General features: G+C 41.9%; 2 protein-coding genes across 4 annotated transcripts in view; both read left to right on the top strand.

Moving 5' to 3' along the window:
* LOC140201840 (AP2-associated protein kinase 1-like) overlaps positions 1-10,327 on the top strand; it is a 149,865-nt gene extending 139,538 nt beyond the window's left edge. For both annotated transcript variants that reach the window (XM_072266554.1, XM_072266553.1), the window contains one exon: positions 465-10,327. In XM_072266554.1, coding sequence (XP_072122655.1) covers positions 465-1,570 — 1,106 coding nt within the window. In that variant the 3' untranslated portion in view covers positions 1,571-10,327. The remainder of the gene's footprint in view (positions 1-464) is intronic.
* Positions 10,328-22,184: 11,857 nt separating this feature from the next.
* Positions 22,185-25,194, top strand: part of nfu1 (NFU1 iron-sulfur cluster scaffold homolog (S. cerevisiae)) — a 32,900-nt gene continuing 29,890 nt past the window's right edge. For both annotated transcript variants that reach the window (XM_072267241.1, XM_072267243.1), the window contains exon 1: positions 22,185-22,266. In XM_072267241.1, the coding sequence (XP_072123342.1) occupies positions 22,220-22,266 (47 nt within the window). In that variant the 5' untranslated portion in view covers positions 22,185-22,219. The remainder of the gene's footprint in view (positions 22,267-25,194) is intronic.

Here is a 25,194-nt window from a genome sequence, read left to right as displayed (position 1 = left end):
CCCTCAGCCGTCAAAGTACAGCAGATTGTTTTAGTCTGTCTCTGCTTGCTTCTGTCTGTCTCCATCTCTCTGTTCATCTGCAAATTAGGGGAATCTGTTCAGAATCAACTATAGAATGAAATAATAAGTTCTGAGTGGACATCCTTTCAAAGTGGCAACACAGTTTTAAAAGTCTTGCATTTTACTCGCCCTATCATTTGATACACATATCCCGAGTGCCTTCAGAAACCGGGCTTTCACTGGGCTGAAAAGAATATTGGGTGTGGGTTGAGGTCAAGCGCATATTGATCCGGTAGTGTAAATTTTACCACAACAGGCTCCACAGTCTTGCTGAAAACCATAGGATTTAATTGGGGACTTATGCAACCATATTTCGCTTTTGAATCAGTGCATGAAACCAGCAGATTTTAGGGAGTACAACATTGCTGATTGAGAGGATTAATTAGCTACTTGTTCTGTTCCAGGTTTCCCAAGAGATGGATCTGGCCATTCCACAGAGCAGTTCCGGTCACCTGCCAATGATGCTCCTGTTTTCTCTGAGATTGGCAAGCCTAGGGAGCCCGATGCTGAGGATGTGAATTGGCCTAACCCTATGTGTCCTTCCAGCTGTGGTTCAGTGCACAGCAGCGATGATGATTGCATTGAGGATCGTGGTGACCTCCTCGACAGCAGCGGCCACAGACCTCTGCTGTTGGATTCCGAAGAGGACGAGGATCCCAATAAACCTCAGAATTTGCTGAGCCACGCAGGGGAGTTGGCGGGAGGACAATTAGTTTCTGGTTCAGGTGAGACAGACCTGCAGGAACAGACATCCAAGCTCCACGGAGAAAAGAGTGAGGAAACAACCAATGAGGCAGATGTGTTCTCTGCCGCTCCCTTCAGGAACGCAAGGGGCACTGAAACGGTGCAGGGTGCCGTTGATGTTTTTACCAGGGCTCCTTTTAAAGTGAAAATGAATGCTGCTAGAAATCAAACTGAAGAGATTGATGTCTTCACAAGGGCACCGTTTTCAAAAAAGAAAACGCTGGCAACTTTGGAAGAAACAGTTGTGTACCCACCAGTTGAAGAGATATCTACTCACTCCCAGTTTGGAGGTGTTGCTGCAGACACCAATCAGGTTCGTCAAAGTATGTTCTCTGGTTTTCCAGACACTTGTGTTGGACCGTCTGGCGGAGCACAGCAACGAGCTGCACCTTTCATCGCTGGCAACCAGCAAGATTCCAAGGAAGCAAAGTCCAATCGAGAGGGAGACCCAATGAAGAATTACAATAATTCCCAGAACCACCAAATGCAAACCTCCAGCACCTTGCGAGCTCAAGAAGCATTGCTACCTTCAGGGAGCTCCCAACCCTTCCGCCCTCAAGCATTATCCAAGTACTCCCGTCACTTCAAAGAGAAAGAGTGGCAGGGTCAGCTTCCCAGTGCCTACTCAGTCACTCATGACATAATTCAGGGGGTGCGAGGAGCCACTAACCCTGCCTCGGTTGACCCAAGGACTTCCCAGGCGCATGGGGCTGATCCATTTGCTGCAGCTCCCTTTCCCACTAAATCCAGAAATCCAAAACCTTGACTTGCAACCTGAATGGAAGTGGGAGATAAAGAGGGGCTGGGTGGGAGCAGCAGAGGCAAGGGGCAATGAAACATCAATTGAAATTGCAGTATCTCACTTTAACGCCTGGCCAGTTAAAGGCAGTGAGTCTTTTCCTTTTCACTTCAACAAAACTGTATGAAACAATTACATTATCAAATCTCAGGCCTTGACTGTGCAAATCTCTGGCATTCAGGTCCACGTGAGGCATAGTCCGACACAGTAATCACTTTGTTAAAGTGACCCAGGGCTAATGACTTTCAAATTGGATTGGGACTAAATTACAGAATCCACTGAAGTGGTTCAGCTTTTCCCAGCATCAGAGATACTCAAGAAGATAGGAAGTGCAAAACCAGAGCGGGGGAAGGTCGAAAGTTTCTCCTTCTTTTCGGCAGACATTGTAAAGACTCTAGCCTTAGTTAGGTTGAATGCCAGACATACCTCAAGCTGGTTGTAAAAGTCAGAAGCTGGGATAACCAAAAATCCACCAGAGAAGTGTTGTCCATTACAGTGTTCAATCATCACACCAATTAGTCTCCTTGTGATTTTTCTTTTTAAAAAAACACATTAAATGTTTAAATTTAGAATACAACCTTGCAACAAAATTGTATTAAGCTGCCTACTTTGTAAATTGAAAGAAAATGCAATTTTGCAGTGCCTTTTTAAAGCTAATTTCTTTCCGAGGACTCAGTGTGCACTGAATTGGGATATTGCAACATGCAAGAGGCACAGCCCAGCTACTGTTTTGACTGTGCTGCCCTCCAGAGGTGTGGAGTGTGGTTTATAGTGGCACTGTGTGCAGTGTACCCTATTTTAATGCACAATGTGCACATTAATGCGTCAATCAGAGATCCCTTTATTCCTTTGCTTACTGGATAATTCTAGACAATGATATTCAAGTTGATTGAGCTTGCATGATGCCTTCATTTGAGTATTCAAGTAACTCTACTTAAGATCTCCATATCTTATGGTAGTCTGAAATAACCTTTCTGGAGGTCTGAATTAATTCATTTGCACCGTGAATTTATATCACGCAGGATTACCAAGATTTACTAGAATTAGTATATTTAAAGCAAGAAACACATGACCACTCCATTCTATTGTCAATGTACAGTGTGGTATACCAATCACTCCCTCTGTTTGTCAGTGCAGAAAGCTATACATTGAGAGTAATTTTGAGTTGCTCACTTATTAAAGTGATTTAAACTATATTTGATGTTAGATTTATTTTTCATTGATCATTATCCCCATAAGCCTGCTTGAAATGGACTGGTGAACACCTCATTGGTGCATTGCAACCAAAACAATGGCTTCTACCTCAGAACTTGCTCTGGGAAGGAGAGTGACTGAGAGGAGAGGAATTAACATGTTGGTGGAAGGAAGGAAACTAATCCAGGCTGGTGCAGACAGGGGAGGGTGCGGCATGATGTAGACGAGAGAAAAGAAAAATGATTTCTGCAAGCTCCCTGAGAAATTGGCAAAGATTTTTAGAATGCTGCTGGGAAAAAAATTAACAAAAGAAAATAGTTACTTTCGTACCCTCACATTTATTGAACTTACATTTTAATTACATCCATTTAAAGTTCAATAATAACTTAATGCTAAAATGAATTGTTTGTTTTGTTTTCAGTAGAGATTAAACTTCTGCCACGATTAACCTGCTGATTAACTTGAAGTTCTTACTTCATCATATGAGGATTTTTTTTTTGAATTAGGTGACATCTTAATTCTAAAGAAAAGTATTGATAGTGTTACTTTCAGTAAAGATTGGGTTTTTTGCCAGAACTAATCTGCTATGTTCTGCCTTCATAAAATGGGAAATTCTTTGAAATTAGTGCTATTGTTTAATGAACATCTTGAATTGTGCGCCTTAAAATACCTAATGTAACTAAAGTTGCCCAAGAAAACCCAAAAGGATTTGCAAGTTGGAAGTCTGGAGAAGGAGTGGCTGTTGGGGAAGAGAAGTTTTCTTCACAATTTTGCAAGGGGCCTTTCAGAACTGGAAGGGTGGGAGGCTTATTATCAGTTGAATGGTTCAGTCATTTTCTTCCAGGTGGTCTTCAAACAGATTTCCAACCTGCAAAGCCTGAAGAAAACTGTGGAGGCATGGAAATGAAGTAAAAATGCCTGAAATGAACCAGAAACTATTTAAATAACCAGCAGATCAAGCAGGATCTGAAGACAAAGAGATGAAGGAATTATTTCAGGTGACTAACTTAATCAAAACTTGGAAAAAAAGGTTAGAGAGCAAGTTTGCAGGCGCAGGAAAAGGGGTAGAACAGAACAAAAGAAAACTGACCTAAGGTAGGAGATAGTAATTAATAAAAAGGGTGTGAGTGCATGGCAATTGGGTAGCAGTAAGACACCAGTGATGTTTTTTACATCCAAATGGGCATAGAAAAGCCATTATAAAAACACGAGGACTATTAAATTTCCAACTAATCTGAAGAATATTATTGTCCTGTGTGTACTGTGGCTCATAAGATGACTTGAACTTTGCATCTACAAGATGTCCCATGTAATTTACCACTCTTCTCTGTATTACAGTGAAAATTGTATTGACGTTCAAATGTAACCTTTTTGATTGAAAGTTGATTGATAATGGAAGTATTTTGATAATGTGCCCCTCATTACCAACTGTTCTTAACTGTTTACATTTAAAATCAAAGTCAATATCTGTTGCTTGAAAAATATTTTTTATCTTTTGTGGATCATCCATGCTCATAAATATTTCCTGATGAAGGCATTGTTTTTGTGTAATGCGATTCTTAAAATAGTGGCTATGAAATGGCCTTCAGCTTACTCAATGGCTCCTGTCAAAGAAAATAACATTTTCTTTGTGCATTATGAATGATCTGAAGTTTTATTGCATAAAATTATTGCAAAATATGATCCTACAACACTAGTAAAGAGCCAGGATGAAAAAAAAGGAATTTTACATTTGGAGAGAGAAAAAGCATTGGATATATCCAGAGAATTGGCAGTAACAACAGTTCGCCATTTATTTTGTCACTATTGGGTCATAACAGATCTTTGTCTTAATTCTATTTACCTTTTGGTTCTATAACCTTTGATATTTCAAAACAAAGACAGATTTTAATTGGAACATTTTTAAATGATTCCCTGATTTCAAGGTTTCTTGAAGTGAGAGTTGTGGATTTTCAAATGCTTTGCAAACAAAAGTGCTTGCTGATACCAATACTAAATGGACAGTTGTAATCATCATTCTCCTGTTTTGTTCTGTGCTCTTTACCAGGGGAAGTGTTTGCTCCAATCAAATCTTTCAATCACAAGCATTGTGGCATAATTGAACTTTTGATCTTCCACGTTGTGAGATTACACCCCTAATCCTGAAACCTGCCTTTTGAAAAGAATAGGCCCTTTGCTCTTATTTCAGTGTTTCTCACATTCTCATTACTGGCTTAAAATGATAAAGAAAAAGTTCTGATATTTAACTCATTTTTCACTTTTAAATGAAAGTGATTTACCAGAAGTATGCTAACCTCTTAGCATTTCAGCGCAAGGATTTTTTTTGCTTGTTTTTAGTAAATGCAGTTTATACATGTTTTCATATTCATTGTGATTAGTTGGTACAATAGCTTCCCAATTTCTCCTTTTTCTTTCATCACCTCAAAAAAGTGTGCACCAACAGTTCATGAGTGTCTTAAAAACACAGAACTACCTACAATGGGCAGTGAATTGCCCATTTTATTTCTGAGGTCCCATCAGTTAACCTGAGCCAACAATTTGGCACAATTTGTTTCACATTCATTGTTTAATCAAGCTGGAAAAATTGCTCTGTTGGACTGCAAATTGTATTTTCTGACTTCCAAGCCCCCGAAGCTTTGAGTAAATATTACACTAAAACGATTTCAGTCACAGTGAATAGCTATCTTACCTGCAACATTTTCTCAAGTATATTCTAACATGCTGAGACTTCTGGAAACACAGCCACTTTTGGCTAAAGATACTGTGACGGAAGATGATTTAAAACTGATGAACTTGTCCATTTTTAGATAACTGACACAGGTCTTAAAAATCAAAGTGGATTTTAGTGGATTTTGTTATGCTGTTAATACTTGAAATTAGTTGAAGTGAAGAGCACTAATCTGTCCTGGTGAATGATGTTTTGAGATTTGCCCTCATTTCAGTAGACTGCATAATGCAGCACTGCTACATACGAGCTGGTTGATTTGCTTGTCATACAAAGTAAAACAGTAACTCGTTGTGATCAATGAAAGTTCACTTAGAAATGTAGGTCAGTTTTGGAAAAGACCCTTTGGAAGATTATTGAGAAGAATAGGCACGGAACTTGAGTCATGGAAATGAGCCACAGACAAAGACATGCGGTCAGTGTCTGTAAAATCAGAAACTGCTCAAAAATGTCAACAGATCCAAGCCAGGTGTTGATTAGACAATAGTAGATGGTAAGGTTATTTTTTGATAAGTGGTTTAACTCATAATGAAGAGCTCCACCTTCACAAACCTTGTCATAAACCTTCACTTTTTTGCTTTAGACACCTTGGTTCTGCCAGATTAACTTTCTTTTTCACAGAACAGAGCTATTTTGACAGTTACATTCCAGCTATTTTAAAATGTATAGGCTGGGCATCTAAATAGTGAGAATGATTCCAGGAATGAAAGGCTTGTCATATGAGCAGCCATTGAAGGCTCTGGGCCTGTACTCGCTGGAAATTAGAAGAACATGGAGGGAGCTCATTGAAACTTACTGAATATTGAGGGGCCTGGATGAAGCAGGTGTGGGAAGGATGTTTCCTTTGGTGGGAGAGTTTGGGAATGGAAGCTGTAGCCTAAGGGTAAAGGGACATCCATCTGGAGTGGAGATGGGGAGGAGTTTCTTTGGCCAGGGGGTGGTGAATCTGTGGATTGTGTTGCCATGGGTGGCTGTGGAGGCCAGGTCACTGGGTGCATTTGAGGCGGAGGTTGATAAGTTCTTGATTGGTCAGGGTGTGGAAGGTTATGGGGAGAGTGTGAGAGAATGGGAGAGCCAGGATGAAATAGCAGAGCATACTTGCTGGGCTGAATGGCCACCTTCTGCTCCCATGTCTTATGGCCTTAATAAAACTCAATTTCTGAGCAGTGGCACCATGCTGCTTTGTGTAGATGAGTGTTCCTAGTGACAAGCACATCACTCGTGAGAATGTTCCTTCATCTTTTTCCTAACAATTTTTCTAATGCAGGAGGTTATTTGACCCATGAGATCCATACCAAATCCTTTAATTCCATTCCCCTTCTTATTTCCTCATGTTTTCTTCTGTTTCATGGATGTCTGCAGAGAGTAAGAATTTCAGCTTGTATGCTGCATACATTCTCTGATATTAAGTGGAACCTTTGAGCCTATCCTCTCCCACAGACCTGGGTATCAGTTCTCATTTCAGAATCAGAATCAGGTTCATTATCACCGGCATGTGACATGAAATTTGTTAACTTAGCCCCAGCAGTTCAATGCAATACATAACCTAGAAGAGAAAAAATAAATAAATAAAATAATAATAAGATACAAGTAAATCAATTACAGTATATGTATATTGAATAGCTTTTTTTAAGTGCAAAAAAACAGAAATACTATATATTAAAAAAGTGAGGTAGTGTCCAAGGATTCAATGTCCATTTAGGAATCAGATGGCAGAGGAGAAGAAGCTGTTCCTGAGTTGTTGAGTGTGTGCCTTCAGGCTTCTGTACCTCTTTCCTGATGGTAGCAGTGAGAAAAGGGCATGCCCTGGGTGCTGGAGGTCCTTAATAATGGAAGCTGCCTTTCTGAGACGCCACTCCCTGAAGATGTCCTGGGTACTTTGTAGGCTAGTACCCAAGATGGGGCTGACTAGATTTACAACCCTCTGCAGCTTCTTTCAGTCCTGTGCAGTAGCAACCCCCCCCCCATACTAGACAGTGATGCAACCTTTCAGAATGCTCTCCACGGTACAACTATAGGAGTATATTGCCTTCTATATAACTACATTGATATGTTGGGACCAGGTTAGATCCTCAGAGATCTTAACACCCAGGAACTTGAAACTGCTCGCTCTCTCCACTTTTGATTCCTCTATGAGGATTCATATGTGTTCTTTTGTCTTACCTTTCCTGAAGTCCACAATCAGTTCTTTCATCTTATTTACATTGAGTGCCAGGTTGTTGCTGTGGCACCACTCCACCAGTTGGCATATCTCACTCCTGTACACCTTCACGTCACCACCTGAGATTCTATCAACAATCATATCGTAAGCAAATTTATGGATGGTATTTGAGCTATGCCTAGCTGCATGGTCATATGTAAATAGAGTGTAGAGCAGTGGGCTAAGCACACACCCCTGAGGTGCGCCAGTGTAGATCGTCAGTGAGGGGGAGGTGTTACCATCAATCCGCACGGATTGTGGTCTTCGGGTTAGCAAGTCCAATTGCAGAGGGAGGTACAGAGGCCCAGGTTCTGCAACTTCTCAATCAGGATTGTGGGAATGATGGTATTAAATGCTGAGCTATAGTCGATGAACAGCATCCTGACATAGGTGTTTGTGTTGTCCAAGTGGTCTAAAGCTGTGTGGAGAGCCATTGAGATTGTGTCTGCCGTTGACCTATTGTGGTGATAGGCAAATTGCAGTGGGTCCAGTTCCTTGCTGAGGCAGCAGTTCAGTCTAGTCATGACCAACCATTCTAATCATTTAACTCCGTTTGTCAGTTATCTGCTAGTGGTAACGTACAGAGCCAGTTAACCTGCCAATGTATCTTTGGAATGTGGGGGAAAATAATCAGAGTGGCTGGGAGCAACATACACAATCTTGGAGAGAACACTCACCCTCCATACAGACAACACCCAAGGTCAGGATCGAACTTTGCTCTTTGGGGGTGTGATATAGCAGCAGTAACTGTTGTGCCACCCTTAGACCTGCCATAATAGAAAACTACACTTAATTTGTCATTGATAGACTACCTCATTATTTTACTGCTGTGAATGGCTGGGGCTAGCTCAGATAGTTGCATGCTGCACCCCATGCTACCAAACATAAGTGCTGAGTCATTCCAGCACATATGGAGAAGTGGTGGAAGAAGAAGAGCAGACAAACAGGTTGACTTCCAATTTTCAATACATTGGGTAACAACAAGTACTGTATCCAGATTAACACAAATTGGCCATGTCAGTTTTACTTTTACCCCACCCCAATTCATGAGGCACTGAACATTTATCAATGACATTGGGGCTTTTGTTTTAAAAGAGTTTTATTCACAACTTTTTAAGTGACCTAAAAACGCAATCTCTTTAATTACCTTTCCAAAGCTGACTGGCTAGGGAAAAGTATCAGAGTTAATGCTGTATCTCTTTGGTGATTAATCTAATGCAGTTACTAGATGCAATTTCAAGAGAAAAAGATGCTCAGTCCTAAGATACCTGGGACCATGTCCTGATTTTCTGGCTTTCGCTCAATCAATTTGCTTCCACTAAAGTTAAATTCCCGTGTTTACCACAGTTCTATTAGCTGCTAAGGCACTGCCATTCCTCCCTGTATCAATCACTTCACAGCCCATGTTCAGAGGTTGAATTTACAATGGAATATTATAATTAAAACTCTGTCCCAGACATATGGCATTCTTCTGCTATTTTTATGAAGGAATTAAGGACAATTTTAAGAATGTTATTATAGACAAATTTCATGTAAATGTTGGAAATATTTGATTAATATTCAGACCAGAATATTTCAAGGGATATGTGTTTAATTTTTGAGACCATTAAAGGGATTTATTGATGTACCAGAAAATACTTATGATCTGTTTATGAACTACATTCCCTGATAGTCACGGTCAATAAATCAAATATTCAGCATGTTTTTTTTCCTGTATGGGTTTCTGTTTTACTTTCACCAGTCAGCTTATAGTTTCTTATCTCTATGGACTCACTTTCTCCAAAAGCCATTATTTTATTTTGGCATTCCCGTCACCACCTCAGTTCTTTATCTACTTACCCAAGGATCAAAGGTTTGCTTGCAGTTCCTGTTAAAGATTCTCCATCCTGATCCCAGGCTGTGGTTTGGTGTGTATGCGTGAGTGAGCGTACAGTATGTGAGGATGGAGAAACACTGGACCACAGAGCATATTGTTTCCATTGCCACCTCCACAGTATATCGATAGTGAAGGGGATCAAGTACAGGGTACTTGACCTTTCCATCTTTCTTGCAGTCCAGAAGCCCACTGATCTTTGAGCTTTGTATCCATTGTCCAAAGCCAGTTTGGAAATGTTGTTTTATATTGAGCAAAGGGAGAACCTGATCAGGATACTTCCAAGCAGTACTCTTCATTAATCCTTCAGGAGAAAATCTACAATGGCAATAAACTTAAAATACCTAATAATTATGTTAAATTGTGCAGTGATGAATTCAGTCAGAATCATCTGCCCTGGTTGAGGTCTGTCAGGTTCTGTAATTTTCCTTTTTTAAAACCCTATTTATACTGACAGATGAATCCTTTATACATTTTTGAGTCAGTTTATTGCGCATTGGAGAAAGTATCCAAAGAAAATATTAGCAGGAGTCTAAAACTTAGTATATTTTATTGGTCTTTGTTTTATTGAACTGTTTTTTCCAACAATGTTTTAACATTTATCAGAGTGTCTCTATAAGAGATACTGAAATCTTTATTCCACTGTTGTTCATTTACATTGTACTTTGGTGTTAAGTAGTACTGTATTTTCATGAAGAAATGATGGTAGTTTTAAAACCTCCATTAAAATGGCCTTGTTGACAATGTAGTCTGAATGGCTTTTATTTATGATTACAGTGAAAATTTCTTTGATTTTATGCCAACATAAACAAGATCTGTGAGGAGCGTCTTTAAAGTTTGTGCTTCCCTTTCTCTTCTCACCCACCCTGCATTCAGGTTGTTTACTCATGAAATTACACTGAGTGGTCACTTTATTGGGTACCTCCTATATCTAATAATGTAGCCACTGAGTGTATGCTGATGATCTGCCTGAAGGGTTGAATTGTTGTGTGGTCAGAGATGTTCTGCTGCACACCACTGTTGTAAGGCGTGGCTATCTGAGTAACTGTCGCCTTCCTGTCAGCTTGAACTGTCTGACTATTCTCCTCTGACCTCGGTCATTAACAGGGCGTTTTCACCATAAAACTACCACTCACTGGGTGTTTTTGTTTTTGTTTTTCACACCATTCTCTATAAACTCTATGGACTGTTGTATGTGAAAATCCCAGAAGATCAACAGTTTTTGAGATACTCAAGCCACCCTATCTGGCACCAATAAGCATTCTACAGTCAAAGTCACTTAGATCACATTTCTTCCTCATTCTGATGTTTGAGCTGAACAACAAATGAACCTCTTGTCCATGTCTGCGTGCATTTATGCATTGAGTTGCTGCCACATAATTGGCTGATTAGATATTTGCATTAACAAGCAGGTGTTCCTAATAAAGTGTTCACAGAGTGTAATTTTCACGGGCATCAGCATGTCCACTCTCTGTCCTGCAATAGAGCTTGTGCTTTTCTGTTCCTCATAATATGCCTTATATGAATATTTTATAGATTTCTTGTGATGTGTACACACTGATGTATGAGTGTACATACTGATGGAAGACTGGCATCAGTGGATAAACTTGCTACCATGAGACCCAACATAGATTGGGGGACTGCTCTGTCAAGCACCTTCACTCCATCCACAATAGGCGGGACTTTCTGTTGGCCCACCATTCTTATTCCACTCCCCATTCCCATTCTGACATGTCAGTCCATGGTCTTCCCTTCTGCTTCAATGAGACCACTCTCAGGTCGAAGAGCAACATTTCATGTTCCATTTTGGTAGCCATGAACATCGATTTCTCCAGTTTCTGGTCATTTCTCCCCACTTTTTTTTTGCATTCCCCATTCTGGATCCTCTCTTACCCTTCTCCTCACCTGCCTATCAACTACCTCTGGTACCCCTCCTCCTTCCCTTTCTTCCATCGTCCATTCTCCTATCAGATTACCCCTTCTGCCCTTCTTCAACCTATCACCTCCCAGTATCTCATCTCATCCCCCCTCCCCCATCAACTACCTTCCTCCCCACTTGCTACACCTGTCAACTTCTTGCTTATATTCCTTCCCCTCCCCCCCAACACAATATCCTGGTTTCTCCCCCCTATTCCTTTTCATAGATGCTGCCTGACCACCTGAGTTCCTTCAGCATGTTGTGTGTGTGTGTTACTCTGGATTTACAACATCTGCAGGGTCTCTTCCGTCTCCTGAATACGGGTGGAAGGTTAGCTCTTCGGAAACTATTTCACTGCAGTTTTTTGAAAATTGTTTCTTTGTTAAAAATTGCTTAGAAACCTTGTACCACTGGCAGTGTATAAATCTACCATACATATAACACAGTAAACCATTCCAAATCACTGGAGAATTCACTGACAAATATTTTACTGATGCATGTAATGTAGTAAGATATGTGTCCAATACTTAGTTGAAGAGTCAGGAGTTAAGGAAACAAAGGAGAGAAATTTAGGAAGTGGCTCCCAGTCTGGTCAACATTTGACCAACAGTAGTGGACTAATGAAATTCGGGATGCTTAAGCTGCTCATGCCGACAATGAACTAAGTGTAAAAGAGGCTCATGGACCTGCAGGTCTCTTTGTTTTTGAACAAGTTTGGAAAAGGTAGCAAATCATGAACACAAGAGTTTCTGCAGATGCTGGAAATCCAGAGCAACAGACACAAAATGCTGGAGGAACACAGCAGGTCAGGCAGGAAGTCCTGATAAAGGGCCTCGGCCCAAAACGTCGGTTCTTTATTCCTTTCCATGGACGCTGCTTGACGTGCTGAGTTCCCCCAGCAGTTTGTCTTGTTGACCTGGTTTTCCAGCATCTGTGGAATCTCTTGTGTTTACCTTATCCAGCATTTTGGGCTGTCAGGCTGGCGCAGCGGACAACGTGACGCTATTAGAGTTAGCGTTTGGAGTTCAATTTTGGTACTGTCTGTACGTTCTGCTCATGAACATGTGGGCTTCCTCTAGGTGCTCCCGTTTCCATCCACACTCCAAAGACATGCCAATTAGTAAGTTAGTAGGATAATTGGTTATTGTAAACTGTCCTGTGATTAGGCTAGTGGGTTGCTGGGCAGTGTGGCTCGTTGGATTAAGAAGGACATCTTTTGCACTGTACCTCTAAATAAAGTACAATTTAAAAAATAAGATTGAAAGCAGACAACAAATAAAGATACGATACAACCAGACTTTTAAACTCAGTGAACAACACATCAAAGTTGCTGGTGAACGCAGCAGGCCAGGCAGCATCTCTAGGAAGAGGTACAGTCGACGTTTCAGGCTGAGACCCTTCGTCAGGACTAACTGAAGGAAGAGCTAGTAAGAGATTTGAAAAGGGGAGGGGGAGATCCAAAATGATATGAGAAGACAGGAGGGGGGAGGGATGGAGCTAAGAGCTGAACAAGTGATTGGCAAAAGGGATATGAGAGGATCATGGGACAGGAGGCCCAAGGAGAAGGAAAAAGGGGAGGGGGGAAACCCAGGGGATGGGCAAGGGGTATAGTCAGAGGAACAGAGGGAGAAAAAGGAGAGTGAGAGAAAGAATGTGTGTATATAAATAAATAATGGATGGGGTACGAGGGGGAGGTGGGGCGTTAGCAGAAGTTAGAGAAGTCAAGTTCATGCCATCAGGTTTTAAACTCAGTGCTTTGACTAATAAAGGCGAGCTCACCATATGCCTTCTTAACCACCCTATCAACTTGTGTAGCCACTTCCAGGAAGCTATGAACTTGGACCTCAAGATCCCTCTGCCCATCAACACTGTTAAGGGTCTTTCCCTTAGCAGTCTACCAAGGTGCATCACTACTCATTTGGCTGGGTTAAGCTTCATCTGTCACTTCTCTGCCCACATCTGCAACCGATCCATATCCCGCTGTATTGTTTGCCATTCATCTAGGCTATCCTCAGCACCACCAATCATTGTATCCTTTGCAAACTTACTAAACCCCCCAACAACATTTTCATCCAGGTCATTTATTTACATCACAATGGCAGAAGGCCTGGTCAAGATCCCTGCTGAACACCACTGATCACAGATCTCCATCCAGAATAAATCCCTTAGACAGCTGTCCTCTGTCTTCTATGGGTAACCCAGTTCTGAATCCAAACAACCAATTCACCATTGATCCCATTAATCTTAATCTTCTGCATGAACCTCCTATGAGGGGCCTTGTCAAATACCTTACTAAAATCCATGTAGATAACATCCATAGCTCAACCTTCATCAATCACCTTCATCACCATGACTTGCTCTGCACAAAGCCATACTGCCTCTCCCTAATTAGGCCATTGTTGAATTGAATTGGCTTTATTATTTACATCCTTCATATACGAGGAGTAAAAATCTTTACGTTACGTTTCCATCTAAATGTGCAATGTGCAATTTACAGTAATTTATAATAAATAGTATGTACAACAGGACAGTCAATATAACATAGAAATACAATTGTATCAGCATGAATTAATCAGTCTGATGGCCTGGTGGAAGAGGCTGTCCCAGAGCCTGTTGGTGCTGGCTTTTATGCTGCGGTACCATTTCCCAGGTGGGAACGTGGCCAAGTGGTTAAGGCATTGGACTAGCGACCTGAAGGTCGTGAGTTGGAGCCCCAGCCGAGGCAACGTGTTCTGTTCTTGAGCAAGTCACTTAATCACATATTGCTCTGTGACGACACTGGTGCCAAGCTGTATGGGTCCTAATGCCCTTCCCTTGGACAACATTGGTGTCGTGGAGAGGGGAGACTTGCAGCATGAGCAACTGCTGGTCTTCCATACAACTTTGCCCAGGCCTGCGCCCTGGAGAGTGAAGACTTTCCAGGCGCAGATCCATGGTCTTGCAAGACTAACGGATGCCTAAAATAAAACCATTTCCCAGATGGTAGCAGCTGGTACAGTTTGTGGTTGGGGTGACTCGGGTCCCCAGTGATCCTTCAGGCCCTTTTTATACACCAGTCTTTGTAAGTGTCCTGAATAGGGGGAAGTTCACGTCTACAGAGGCTCATAAATCCTATCCCTAAGGATTTTCTCCGGTAGCTTTCCTACCACTGATGTGAGACTCACTGGTCAATAGTTTACAGGATTATCCCTGGTTCCCTTCTTGAATAAATAATACCTTCTGTGAACTGCAGGACAACTGGAGCCTTTCCTGAAATGCATTAGCTCATCGATAATTCATGTGTGACATCTCATCCATGTTCCCTTGATAACAGTTGTCTCTGAGTTGAAGCTGTGGGTTCAAGTGTCTTGGATATTTCATCACATTGTCATTCTGGTGTCACAGTGCTGTACACTTAAGCATCTTTCAGCTGGCATATTGAAGTAGTTGAGTCAGCTCCTTCATATGCCTTAGGATATAATCATAATTCCTGAGGTATAATTTGAAGAGATGTCTCCTCACTGAATATCTTAATGGATCTTAATATTGACTGGTTAAAAGCACCTGTGTGTTACCATGAGAAGTTTCTGTACAAACACCATAGCATTTTCCCATGCCTAACCATGTCTGTTTGTCCTTTTATCCATGAGCACTGTTAGTGTTATGTTGGCATTTTAGTTTTGATATTCTCTTTGTCACATCCTTAAAGCAATTTAAATTCTTCAAGTGGTTGTAAGTGGAGAAGACGTTTTTTTTAACATGTCGTCTGGGTTATACATAGGAAAGACCTTCCCATGCTGTTTTGTACATAATTAACTCTGGCTGAGATAAGATATGGAAAAACAAAACTGCATTGATTGCATAGGTTAGGTAGTTACATAGGGCAGCACCAGTACAGGCTCTTCAGCCCAAACAGTCCATGCCAGCCACAATTCCCACCCACTTCCTTTGGTAGAGATGTATCCCCAACCTGCCACCTAGTGAAGGCAATCGGCTCATTTATGAGACCTGCAAAGTTAAATCCATAGGCTGCAATCTTAAAGGTGAAAGGTATTTACAGCAGTTTCAAGGAACCCCGGATGTCGAGGGATATCAAGGGCTGGATGAAAAGCAAGGCAGCAAATGGCAGGTATTGGGAATTGAAAGCTCTTTGGGAGTAAATAGAGTGCAAGGGGATGCTTTTTTTTAATTAAGTGTGAGGAAGTAAGGAGAGCAAAGAGGCGGCATAAATTATTACTGGCAGACAAGATTAAGGAAAATCCAAAAGCACTTTGTTAAGGGCAAGAAGTCAACCATGGAAATGATAGCAATCGGTGGTGCATAGAGCCAGGGGATGCACTTATGCATATTAATTAAGGAGAGTAATATTGCAAATGGAGAATTCATGATGTGGTTGGTGAAACTTTAGAGCATGTTAGCATTAAAAAGGAGTTACATACTATCAGGTGGGTAAAATTCCCTGATGGGCAATGAAGTGTATCCCCGGCTGCTATGAGGTTCAAGAGACAATATTATATTATTAGGGCCATGACAAATTCTTAAATCTTTGCTGGTAACAAGTGAGGTACTAGATGACTGAAGCACAATAAATGTGATACTCTTTTAAACAAGGGAACCTTCGACAAGCCTGATAATTACAGGCCTTTGAATCTAATGTCATTGGCAGAGAAGTTTTTGGAAAATGTTCTGAAGGGCAGGATTAATCTGCACTTGAAAAGGCAGAGATTAGTCAAAGATAATGTAGTGTTGTTCGGGGAGACTCTTTCAAAGTTCAAAGTACTTCCAAAAGACTCAAGTTCAAAGTAAATTTAATATCAAAGTACATAATGTATATGTCACTCTTCAGATTCTTTTTCTTGCAGGCATGCACAGCAAATATGAAGAAACACAATTGAATCAATGAAACTCTGTACCATGAACAAAGATGGACAAACAACCAATGTGTAAAAGACAACAATTCTGACAGATTTATTTGATTCTTTTTGAAGTTAACAAAAATATGTTGGTGGGACAAAATAGAAGGCCAATGAGCAAAAAAGAGAATAAAGAGGGTATACAATAAGAATCCCAGAAAACTGGAATTTAAGATGAAACTCACAAACTGAACAAGTACGCAGGAAAGCCATTTCTCTTATTTTCATCAGGTTCTGTCAATAAGGGACTACCTCAAGCACGGTCAATGTGGTCTGTTATAAAGTGAAGAAAATAAAATTATATTGCAAAAAATTTTCAGACCATAAGACATAGGAGCTGTAAAAATAGGCCATTCAGTCTGCTCCACTATTCGAACATGGCTGATTTATTATTCCTCTCAATCCCATTCTCCTGCCTTCTGCCTGTGACCTTTGACACCCTTACTAATCAAGAACCCATCAATCTCTGCTTTAAATGTTCTTATAGACCTGGCCTCCATAGCTGCCTGTGACAATGCCGTCCACAGGCTCACCATCCTCTGGCTAAGGAAATTCCTTTTCATCTCTGTCCTACAGGGATGTCCTTCTATTCTTAAACTATGCCCACTGGTCCTAGACTCCCCCACTATAGAAAACATCTTCTCCACATTTACTCTATGTAGGCCTTTCAATACCTGATTACCCCTTTTTGGTTTTGGTTTGGAGAAAGCGAGCAAGTGAAAGAGAAAATGCATTTCTTCAACGTGCTGGAGGACATTGGTGGTGGCCATGAATGTAGGCTCTTTATAAAATAATCTTTAGGAGATGGAATCCAGATTCCACCATCTGCAGTCTCTTTTGTCACCAGGAAATCTATTGTGGTTCTGGAATAGAGATAACTGATTACAGAGGGATGAATGTTATTAAGGGCCCTTAAAAACAATCCTTGGCCGAAGGGAGAAATGCCAGTTGAAATGTTGCTATGGATTGTGTATCTTCAGTTAAGGGATTGTAATTGGTCACTGGTTGCTTAAGGTACCCTGGAGTGGGAAATAGTGGGGGAGTAATGGCTGGCGAGCATCTCAAATAGCCTCTGACAACCAGCTCCTGGCCTTCACGTATAGCTTAGCTACTAAGCCTGGTGGAACTGACAGGAGAAAGGGTAAAGGTGGGTTATTGGCACCTTAAAAACTAGTTGCTTCAGGCAGATGGCTTGTCAGTCATGGTTGGGAACTCATCTAGGAGAAGGAAAAGCTTCCACTCGAACCTAATCTCTGCTGCCTTGCAACTAATAAGTAAATGCTTTGAGAGGCTGGTCAAGGATTACATCTGCAGCTTGCTACCACCCAAACTGGACCCCCTATAATTCACCTATCGACAGATGACGCAATAGCCACTGCTCTACATACCGTCCTTACACACCTGGAGAAGAAGGATGCTTATGTGAGAATGCTGTTCTTGGACTACAGTTCAGCATTCAACACCATAGTTCCATCCAGGCTCGACAGGAAGCTCAGAGACCTCGGCCTTGACCCTGCCTTGTGCAGCTGGATCCTGGACTTCCTGTCAGATCACCAGCAGGTTGTAAGAGTGGGCTCCCTCACCTCAAACCAACTGACTCTCAATACAGGAGCCCCTCAGGGCTGCGTACTGAGTCCCCTCCTTTATTCCCTGTATACCCATGACTGTGTCACCATCCACAACTCCAATCTGCTGATTAAATTTGCTGATGACACTACATTGATTGGCCTAATCTCAAACAATAATGAGGTGGCCTACAGGGAAGAAGTCATCTCTCTGACACAGTAGGGTCAAGAAAACAACCTCTTCCTCAATGTCGCAAAAAGAAAGGAGCTGGTGTGGATTACAGGAGGAATGGAGATGGGCTAACCCCTAGAGGGTAAACAGCTTCAAGTTCCTTGACATCCAAATCACCGAGGACCTCACGTGGTCTGTACACACCAGCTGTGTGGTGAAAAAGGCACAACAGCACCTCTTTCACCTCAGACGGTTGAAGAAGTTTGGTATGGGCCCCCAAATCCTAAGAACTTTCTACAGGGGTACAATTGAGAACATCCTGACTGGCTGCATCACTGCCTGGTATGGGAACTGTACCTCCCTCAATCACAGGACTCTGCAGAGAGTGGTGTGGACACCCCAGCGCATCTGTAGTTGTGAATTTCCCATGATTCAAGACATTTACAAGGATAGATGTGTAAAAAGGGCCTGCAGGATCATTGGGAACCCAAGTCATCCCAACCACAATCTATTTCAGCTGCTACCATCTGGGTAACTGTACCGCAGCATAAGAGCCAGGACCAATAGGCTCCCGGACAACTTCTTCCACCAGGCCATCAGACTGATTAACTCACGCTGATTTGAGTGTACTCTATATGACATTGACTGTTCTATTTATTATAAATTACTATAAATTCCTATGACTGCACATGGCACATGTAGATGGAGACGTAACATAAAGATTTTTACTCATGTATGTAAAGGGTGTAAGAAATAAAGTCAATTCAATTCAATTCAATATACCCACTCATGGGGGAAGGTTTCGGGAGTAAACCCCGTGGAAAATTGCAGAGCTGGAGTGCCCAAGGCTGTTCTATGTTGAGTTCAAAGCTGACTGGCAACTCCTGTGATGCTACCAGTCCCAGACCGTATCCATATCTGCCGTTCCTTTGAATTCATCAGCTGTCTGGAAAGGAGGAGCCTGGGCTCTCCAAATCATACTGCCCTGGTTTGTGTAGACAGCTAGGACATAATATCTATGGTTAACAACCCTGATCAATGGAGGGCCAAATAAAATTCGTCATGATTTGCAAATTGCTTCTTGTAATCTGTGTGTTTATAGTAAACATTTTAACCTCGATTTCGAGTCTAGTTGAGTAAGGGAAATGGTTAAATCAATGTGCAGTTGAGAGAAGGATTAAATCGGAAAGAAAACACATGAACATTTCTAGGCTCTAAACATAAACCAGGAAATTATAGGCTGGCGAGTCTGACATCAGTTGTGGGAAAGTTATTGGAAGGTATTCTAAGGGACTGGATGTATAAGTATTTTGATAGACATGAACTGATTAAGGATTATCAGCATGAGTTTGTGCATGGTAGGTCATGTCTATCTAATCTTTCAAGTAGGTTACTAGGAAAGTGGATGAAAGCAAGGCAGTGGGTGTTGCCTATATGGACTTTAGCAAGGCATTTGACAAGGTTCTGCATGGGAGGCTGGACAAGAAGGTTCAGTCGCTCGACATTTAGGATGAAGTACTAAATTGGATGAGACATTGGCTTTGTGGGAGGAGCAATAGAGTGGTAGTAGAATGTTGCCTTTCTGACTGGGAGCCAGTAGTGGTGTTTTACAGGGATTGGAGCTGTCTCCTTTTTGTCATCTATATCAATGATCTGGATGATATGGTTAACTATATCAGCAAATTTGCGGATGACACCAAGACTGGGGATGTAGTGGACAGTGAGGAAGGCTACCATGGCTTGCATAAAGATCTGCATCAGCTGGAAAAATGGGCTAAAAAATGGCAGATGCAATTTAATGCAGACAAGTGTGAGATTTTGCACTCCAGTAGGACCAACCAGTGTAGGTCTTACACGGTGAATGGCAGGGCACTGAGGAATGGGATAGGGCACTGAGAATACAGATCCATAATTTATTGAAAGTGGTACCACAGGTAGATAGGGCCATAAAGAAAGCTTTTTGGCACATTGACCTTCATAAATCAATGTATTGAGTACAGGAGATGGGATGTTATGTTGAAGTTGTATAATATGTTGATGAAGCCTAATTTCAAAGTACATTTATTATCAAAGAATATATGTATACATTATCCAACTTTGAGATTTGTCTCTAACAGGCAGCCATGAATCAAAGACACTCCAAAAACTATATATATATAGATTGTCCAACACCAAATGTGCAGAGAATAAAAACCACATCTTGCCCATAATAAAGTAAAAAAATAAAATAACCCATTTAAAAAAGACTGTTGAATACCTAATATGCAATGAAAAAAAAATCAAGCAAACAGTAACTGCGGCAAAGGAAGTTTCTGAACTGAAGTCCACAAAGAGATTCCCATAGCTCAGCACAGAGCTGAGTGAATGTTGTGGAGCAGCAGCCTGAACCGGCCCGTATCTTCCCTTGGACCCCCGACAATCTGACCTTTTCAATCTACCCTGGTGCTCAAATCTTCATCTGAACAACAGGTCCTGCTGCTTGGATACGCCAGACTTCACCGCCTCGATTTGGCCTGTAACCCTCCGTCCGAACATCGTGTTCAGTTGTGTCGATATGTTCTGGGGTCCCCTGGCATTGGCTCGGCCTGTGCCTGACCTTTCAAGCTCTCAGCAACGGACCAGCCACCTCTCATTACCTTGGTTCTGCACATCGAATTGCTTCCAAGTCCAAAGGGAAGTTACAGACTATAACCTGCAATGACTGTTTGCCAAGAAAAAAAGTGATTAACAAAATATTTAGTTGCTGTCCTTGTTTCATTCGCCACCAGCAAGAGGTTGCTGAGGTTCACCAGTGTTATCTTAAACCAGCATTTGGAGTATTGTGTGCAGTTTTGGTCACCTACCTACAGGAAAGATCTAGACAGGGTTGAAAGAGTACAGAGAAAATTTACAAGGATATTGCTGCATCTGGAAGAACTGAGTTATAAGGAAAGATTGAATAGTTTAGGACTGTATTCTTTAGAACGTAAATTATAGAGAGGAGAATTAATAGAGGTATACAAAGTTATGAGGGGCATAGATAGAGTAAATGCTTTTTCCACTGAGGTTGGGTGGGACTTCAACCAGAGCCCATGGGTTAAGGGTGAAAGGCGAGAAGTTTAAGGGGAACATGAGGGGAAACTTCCTTACTCAGAGGGCCATGAGAGAGTGGAATGAGCTGCCAGCACAAGTGGTGTACGCAAGCTTCATTTCAACATTTAAGAGAAGTTTAGAAAGGTACATGGATGGTGGGGTGTGGAGGACTATGGTTTTGGTGCAGGTTGATGGAAGTAGGCAGCTTAAATGGTTTTGGCATGGACCGAGGACCTGTTTCTGTGCTGTACTTCTCTATGACTCTTTTTCCAGCTCTGGCTGAGAACAAGCAGTGGAAGAATTGTCCAGGATCATACTGTATCTTCGCTCATTTGCCCTTCTTCTTCAAAGTTTTCCATTTCTGAATCTTCAGTTAAAACTTTGTTCTCTCGAGTTTTAAACACAAAAGATGCAGTAAATCGAGAGCAGCACACAAAACAATGCTGGAGGAACTCCGCAGGCCAGGCAGCATCTATAGAAATGAATAAACAATTGCAATTTCGGGCCGAAAGTGGGTCCCGCTGGATGGTCTCGGCCCGAAACGTTTGACTGTTTATTCATTTCCATAGATACTGCCTGAACTGATTAGTTCCTCCAGCATTTTGTGTGTGCTACTCTGGCATGAGATTTCTAGTCAGAATCAATAACACTGGTCCCGTCTGCGCGGGCACTTCCTGACTTGAATATTTCAGCAATTTCCGTTTCCAGGACTCACAGCATATCTGAACTTATTTTCTTCGAGGTCTTTTTTCCCGTCCAGTATGTAATTGCGTCACTGGAAACCGCTCTATTTGCGGAGTGGATCTTTGCGTCCCTTGCTTTGCCGGCAAATAATTACGTAAAAAAGAAAACAAACCTTCTAAAAATCGTTAATTTTAAATTCTCGAGAAATTTTGGAAAGTTAAGGAGATCATTATAACTACATCCCTGATAAATTAGGAACAACAACTGTGGGAGCTTTCGGTAGACAGCTTAAAAGAAGGACCTGGGCTGCCTTTATGAAAGATGGCGGCGGTGAAGTTGCGGCAAATTAGCCGGTCCCTGACCTCCAGGTGAGTTTGTGGATGTTGACCTTGGCCGCAAAAGCACTGTTGATCATCTATCGAACTAGGATTCCCTTCCAGTAACAGCGGGAAGTATGCACACTTCTGCCTTTTATCATAGGCAAAGATAACGCAAGCAACGTACACGGCATACCGGAGTAACTCAGTAGGTCAAGTAGCAGCTGTAGAAATGAGTAAATAGTCCACGTTCTGAGACCCTTTTTCAGGACGAGAAAGGAAGGGAGAAGACGCCGGAGTGAAAAAGGTGGGCAGGGGGAGGGGAAGGAAAACTAACTGGAAGGTGATAGGTGAAGCCAGATGGGTGGGAAAGGTAAAAGGCTGGAGAAGGAGGAATCTGATAGGAGAGAAGAGTGGGCCATAGGAGAATGGGTAAGAGGAGGGAACCCAGGGAAAGGCGAGAGGTGCGTGAGGAGAAGAGGTAAGAGGCTAGAATGGGAAAGAAGAAGAGGGAATGGGGAGAGGGAAATAATTACTGCAAGGAGAAGTCAATGTTTATACCATTAAGTTGTAGACTACACAGATGGAATAGGAGGTGTTGCCCCTTCATCCTGAGAGTAGCCTCATCATGGCAAAAGAGGACGCTATGGACCAACATGTTGAAATGGAAATGGTGATAGTAGTTAAAATGGTTAGCCACTGGGAAATTCTGATTTTAGCAGATGCAGCGGAGCTGCTTGACAAAGCAGTCCTCCAATCTAAGACAGGCCTCACTAATGTAGAGGAGGCTGTATTGGGAGCACCAGACACAAAAGACGAGACTGATAGATTTGCAGGTGGAAGTTTTGCCTCAACTGGAAGGGCTGTTTGGGGCCCTGAATGCAGGAGGCGAATGGGCAAGTCAGTAATTTTGTCACTTGTCACTTGCAGGGATAAGTGTCAGGAGGGAGATTAGCGGGTGTGGGACGAATGGACAAGGGAATCACAGAGGGGCCAATCCCTGTGGAAAGTGGGTTGGGGGGAGGGAGTAAAGATGTGTTTGGTAGTAGGATCCTGTTGAAGATGGTGGAAGTTGTGTTGGTTGTGGAGGCTCATGGGGTGATAGGTGAAGACAAGAGGTGGAGACTCTAACACTGTTAAGGTGGCAGGAAGATTTCGTGGATGTCTGGGAAATGGAGGCAATACAGGTGAAGGCAGCATCAATGGTGGAGGAAGTGATACCTCATTCTTCGAAGAAGTACACCTCTGGCGTCCTGGAAAGGAAAGCTTCATCCTGGGAACAGATGCAGTGGAGAAGAAGGAACTGAGAAAAGGGAATGGCATTTTTACAGGAAATGGATGGGAAGAGGTATAGAGAAGATAGCCATTGGAATCCACAGGTTTATAAAAGATGTCAGTAGACAGTTTGTCTCCAGAGATGGAGACTGCGAGATCGAGAAAGGGGAAAGAGGTGTCAGAAATAGACTGAGTGAATTTAAGGGCAGGGTGGAAGTTGGAGACAAAGTGATGAAATTGATGATCTCACTATTGATGGTAGTTACATACAGGCCTCCCAACAGTGGCTGGGAGATGGACCACAGATTACAACAGGAAATAGAAAAGGCGAGTCAAAAGGGCAATGTTATGGTGTTCATGGGAGATTTTAATATGCAGGTCGATAGGGAAAATCAGGTTGGTAATGGATCTCAAGCGAGTGAGTTTGTTGAATGTCTATGAGATGGCTTTTTAGAGCAGTTAGTTGTTGAGCCTACCAGGGGATCAGCTATACTGGATTGGGTGTTATGTGATGAACCAGAGGTGATTAGGGAGCTTAAGGTAAATGGACCCTTAGGAACCAGTGATCACAATATGATTGTGTTCAACTTGAAATTTGATGGGGAGAAAGTAAAGTCTGATGTAGCAGTATTTCAGTGGAGTAAGGGAAATTACAGAGGTATGAGAGAGGAGTTGTCCAAAGTAAGTCAGAAGGAGCTGCTGGCAGGGATGTCAGCAGAGCAGCAATGGTGGTGTTTCTGGGAAAACGAGGAAGGTGCAGGACATGTGTATTCTAATAATGAAGGAATACTCAAATGGTAAAATAGTACAGCCATGGCTGACAAGGGAAGTCAAAGCTATTGTAAAAGCAAAAAAAGGGGCATAGAACAAAGCAAAAATTAGTAGGAAGACAGAGGATTGGGAAGTTTTTAAAAACCTACCGAGAGCAACTAAAAAAATCATTAGAAGGGAAAAGATGAAATATGAAAGCAAGCTAGCAAATAATATCAAAGTGGCTAGAAAATGAGGCAGGAGAAATAATAATGGGGGACAAGGAGATGGCTGATGAACTAAATTGAGTATTTTGCATCAGTCTTCACTGGGAGACACAAGCAGTATGCCTGATGTAGGTTGTGAAGGGAGAGAAGTGGATGCAGTTACTTTATACTTTATACTTTATTGTCGCCAAACAATTGGTACTAGAACGTACAATCATCACAGCGATATTTGATTCTGCACTTCACACTCCCTGGATTACAAATATTAAATATTAAAAATAGTTAAAATTAGTAATATTAAAAAATTAAATTATAAATCATAAATAGAAAATAGAAAAATGGGAAGTAAGTTAGTGCAAAAAAAAACCAAGAGGCAGGTCCGGATATTTGGAGGGTACGGCCCAGATCCGGGTCAGGATCCGTTCAGCAGTCTTATCACAGTTGGAAAGAAGCTGTTCCCAAGTCTGGCCGTACGAGTCTTCAAGCTCCTGAGCCTTCTCCTGGAGGGAAGAGGGACGAAAAGTGTGTTGGCTGGGTGGGTCGTGTCCTTGATTATCCTGGCAGCACTGCTCCGACAGCGTGCGGTGTAAAGTGAGTCCAAGGACGGAAGATTGGTTTGTGTGATGTGCTGCGCCGTGTTCACGATCTTCTGCAGCTTCTTCCGGACTTGGACAGGACAACTTCCATAGCAGGTTCTGAAGCACCCTAGAAGAATGCTTTCTACAGT

This window comes from Mobula birostris, chromosome 8 (assembly GCF_030028105.1).
Source record: "Mobula birostris isolate sMobBir1 chromosome 8, sMobBir1.hap1, whole genome shotgun sequence".
Lineage (NCBI taxonomy): Eukaryota > Metazoa > Chordata > Chondrichthyes > Myliobatiformes > Myliobatidae > Mobula > Mobula birostris.
This window is presented reverse-complemented; position numbering and strand designations above follow the sequence as displayed.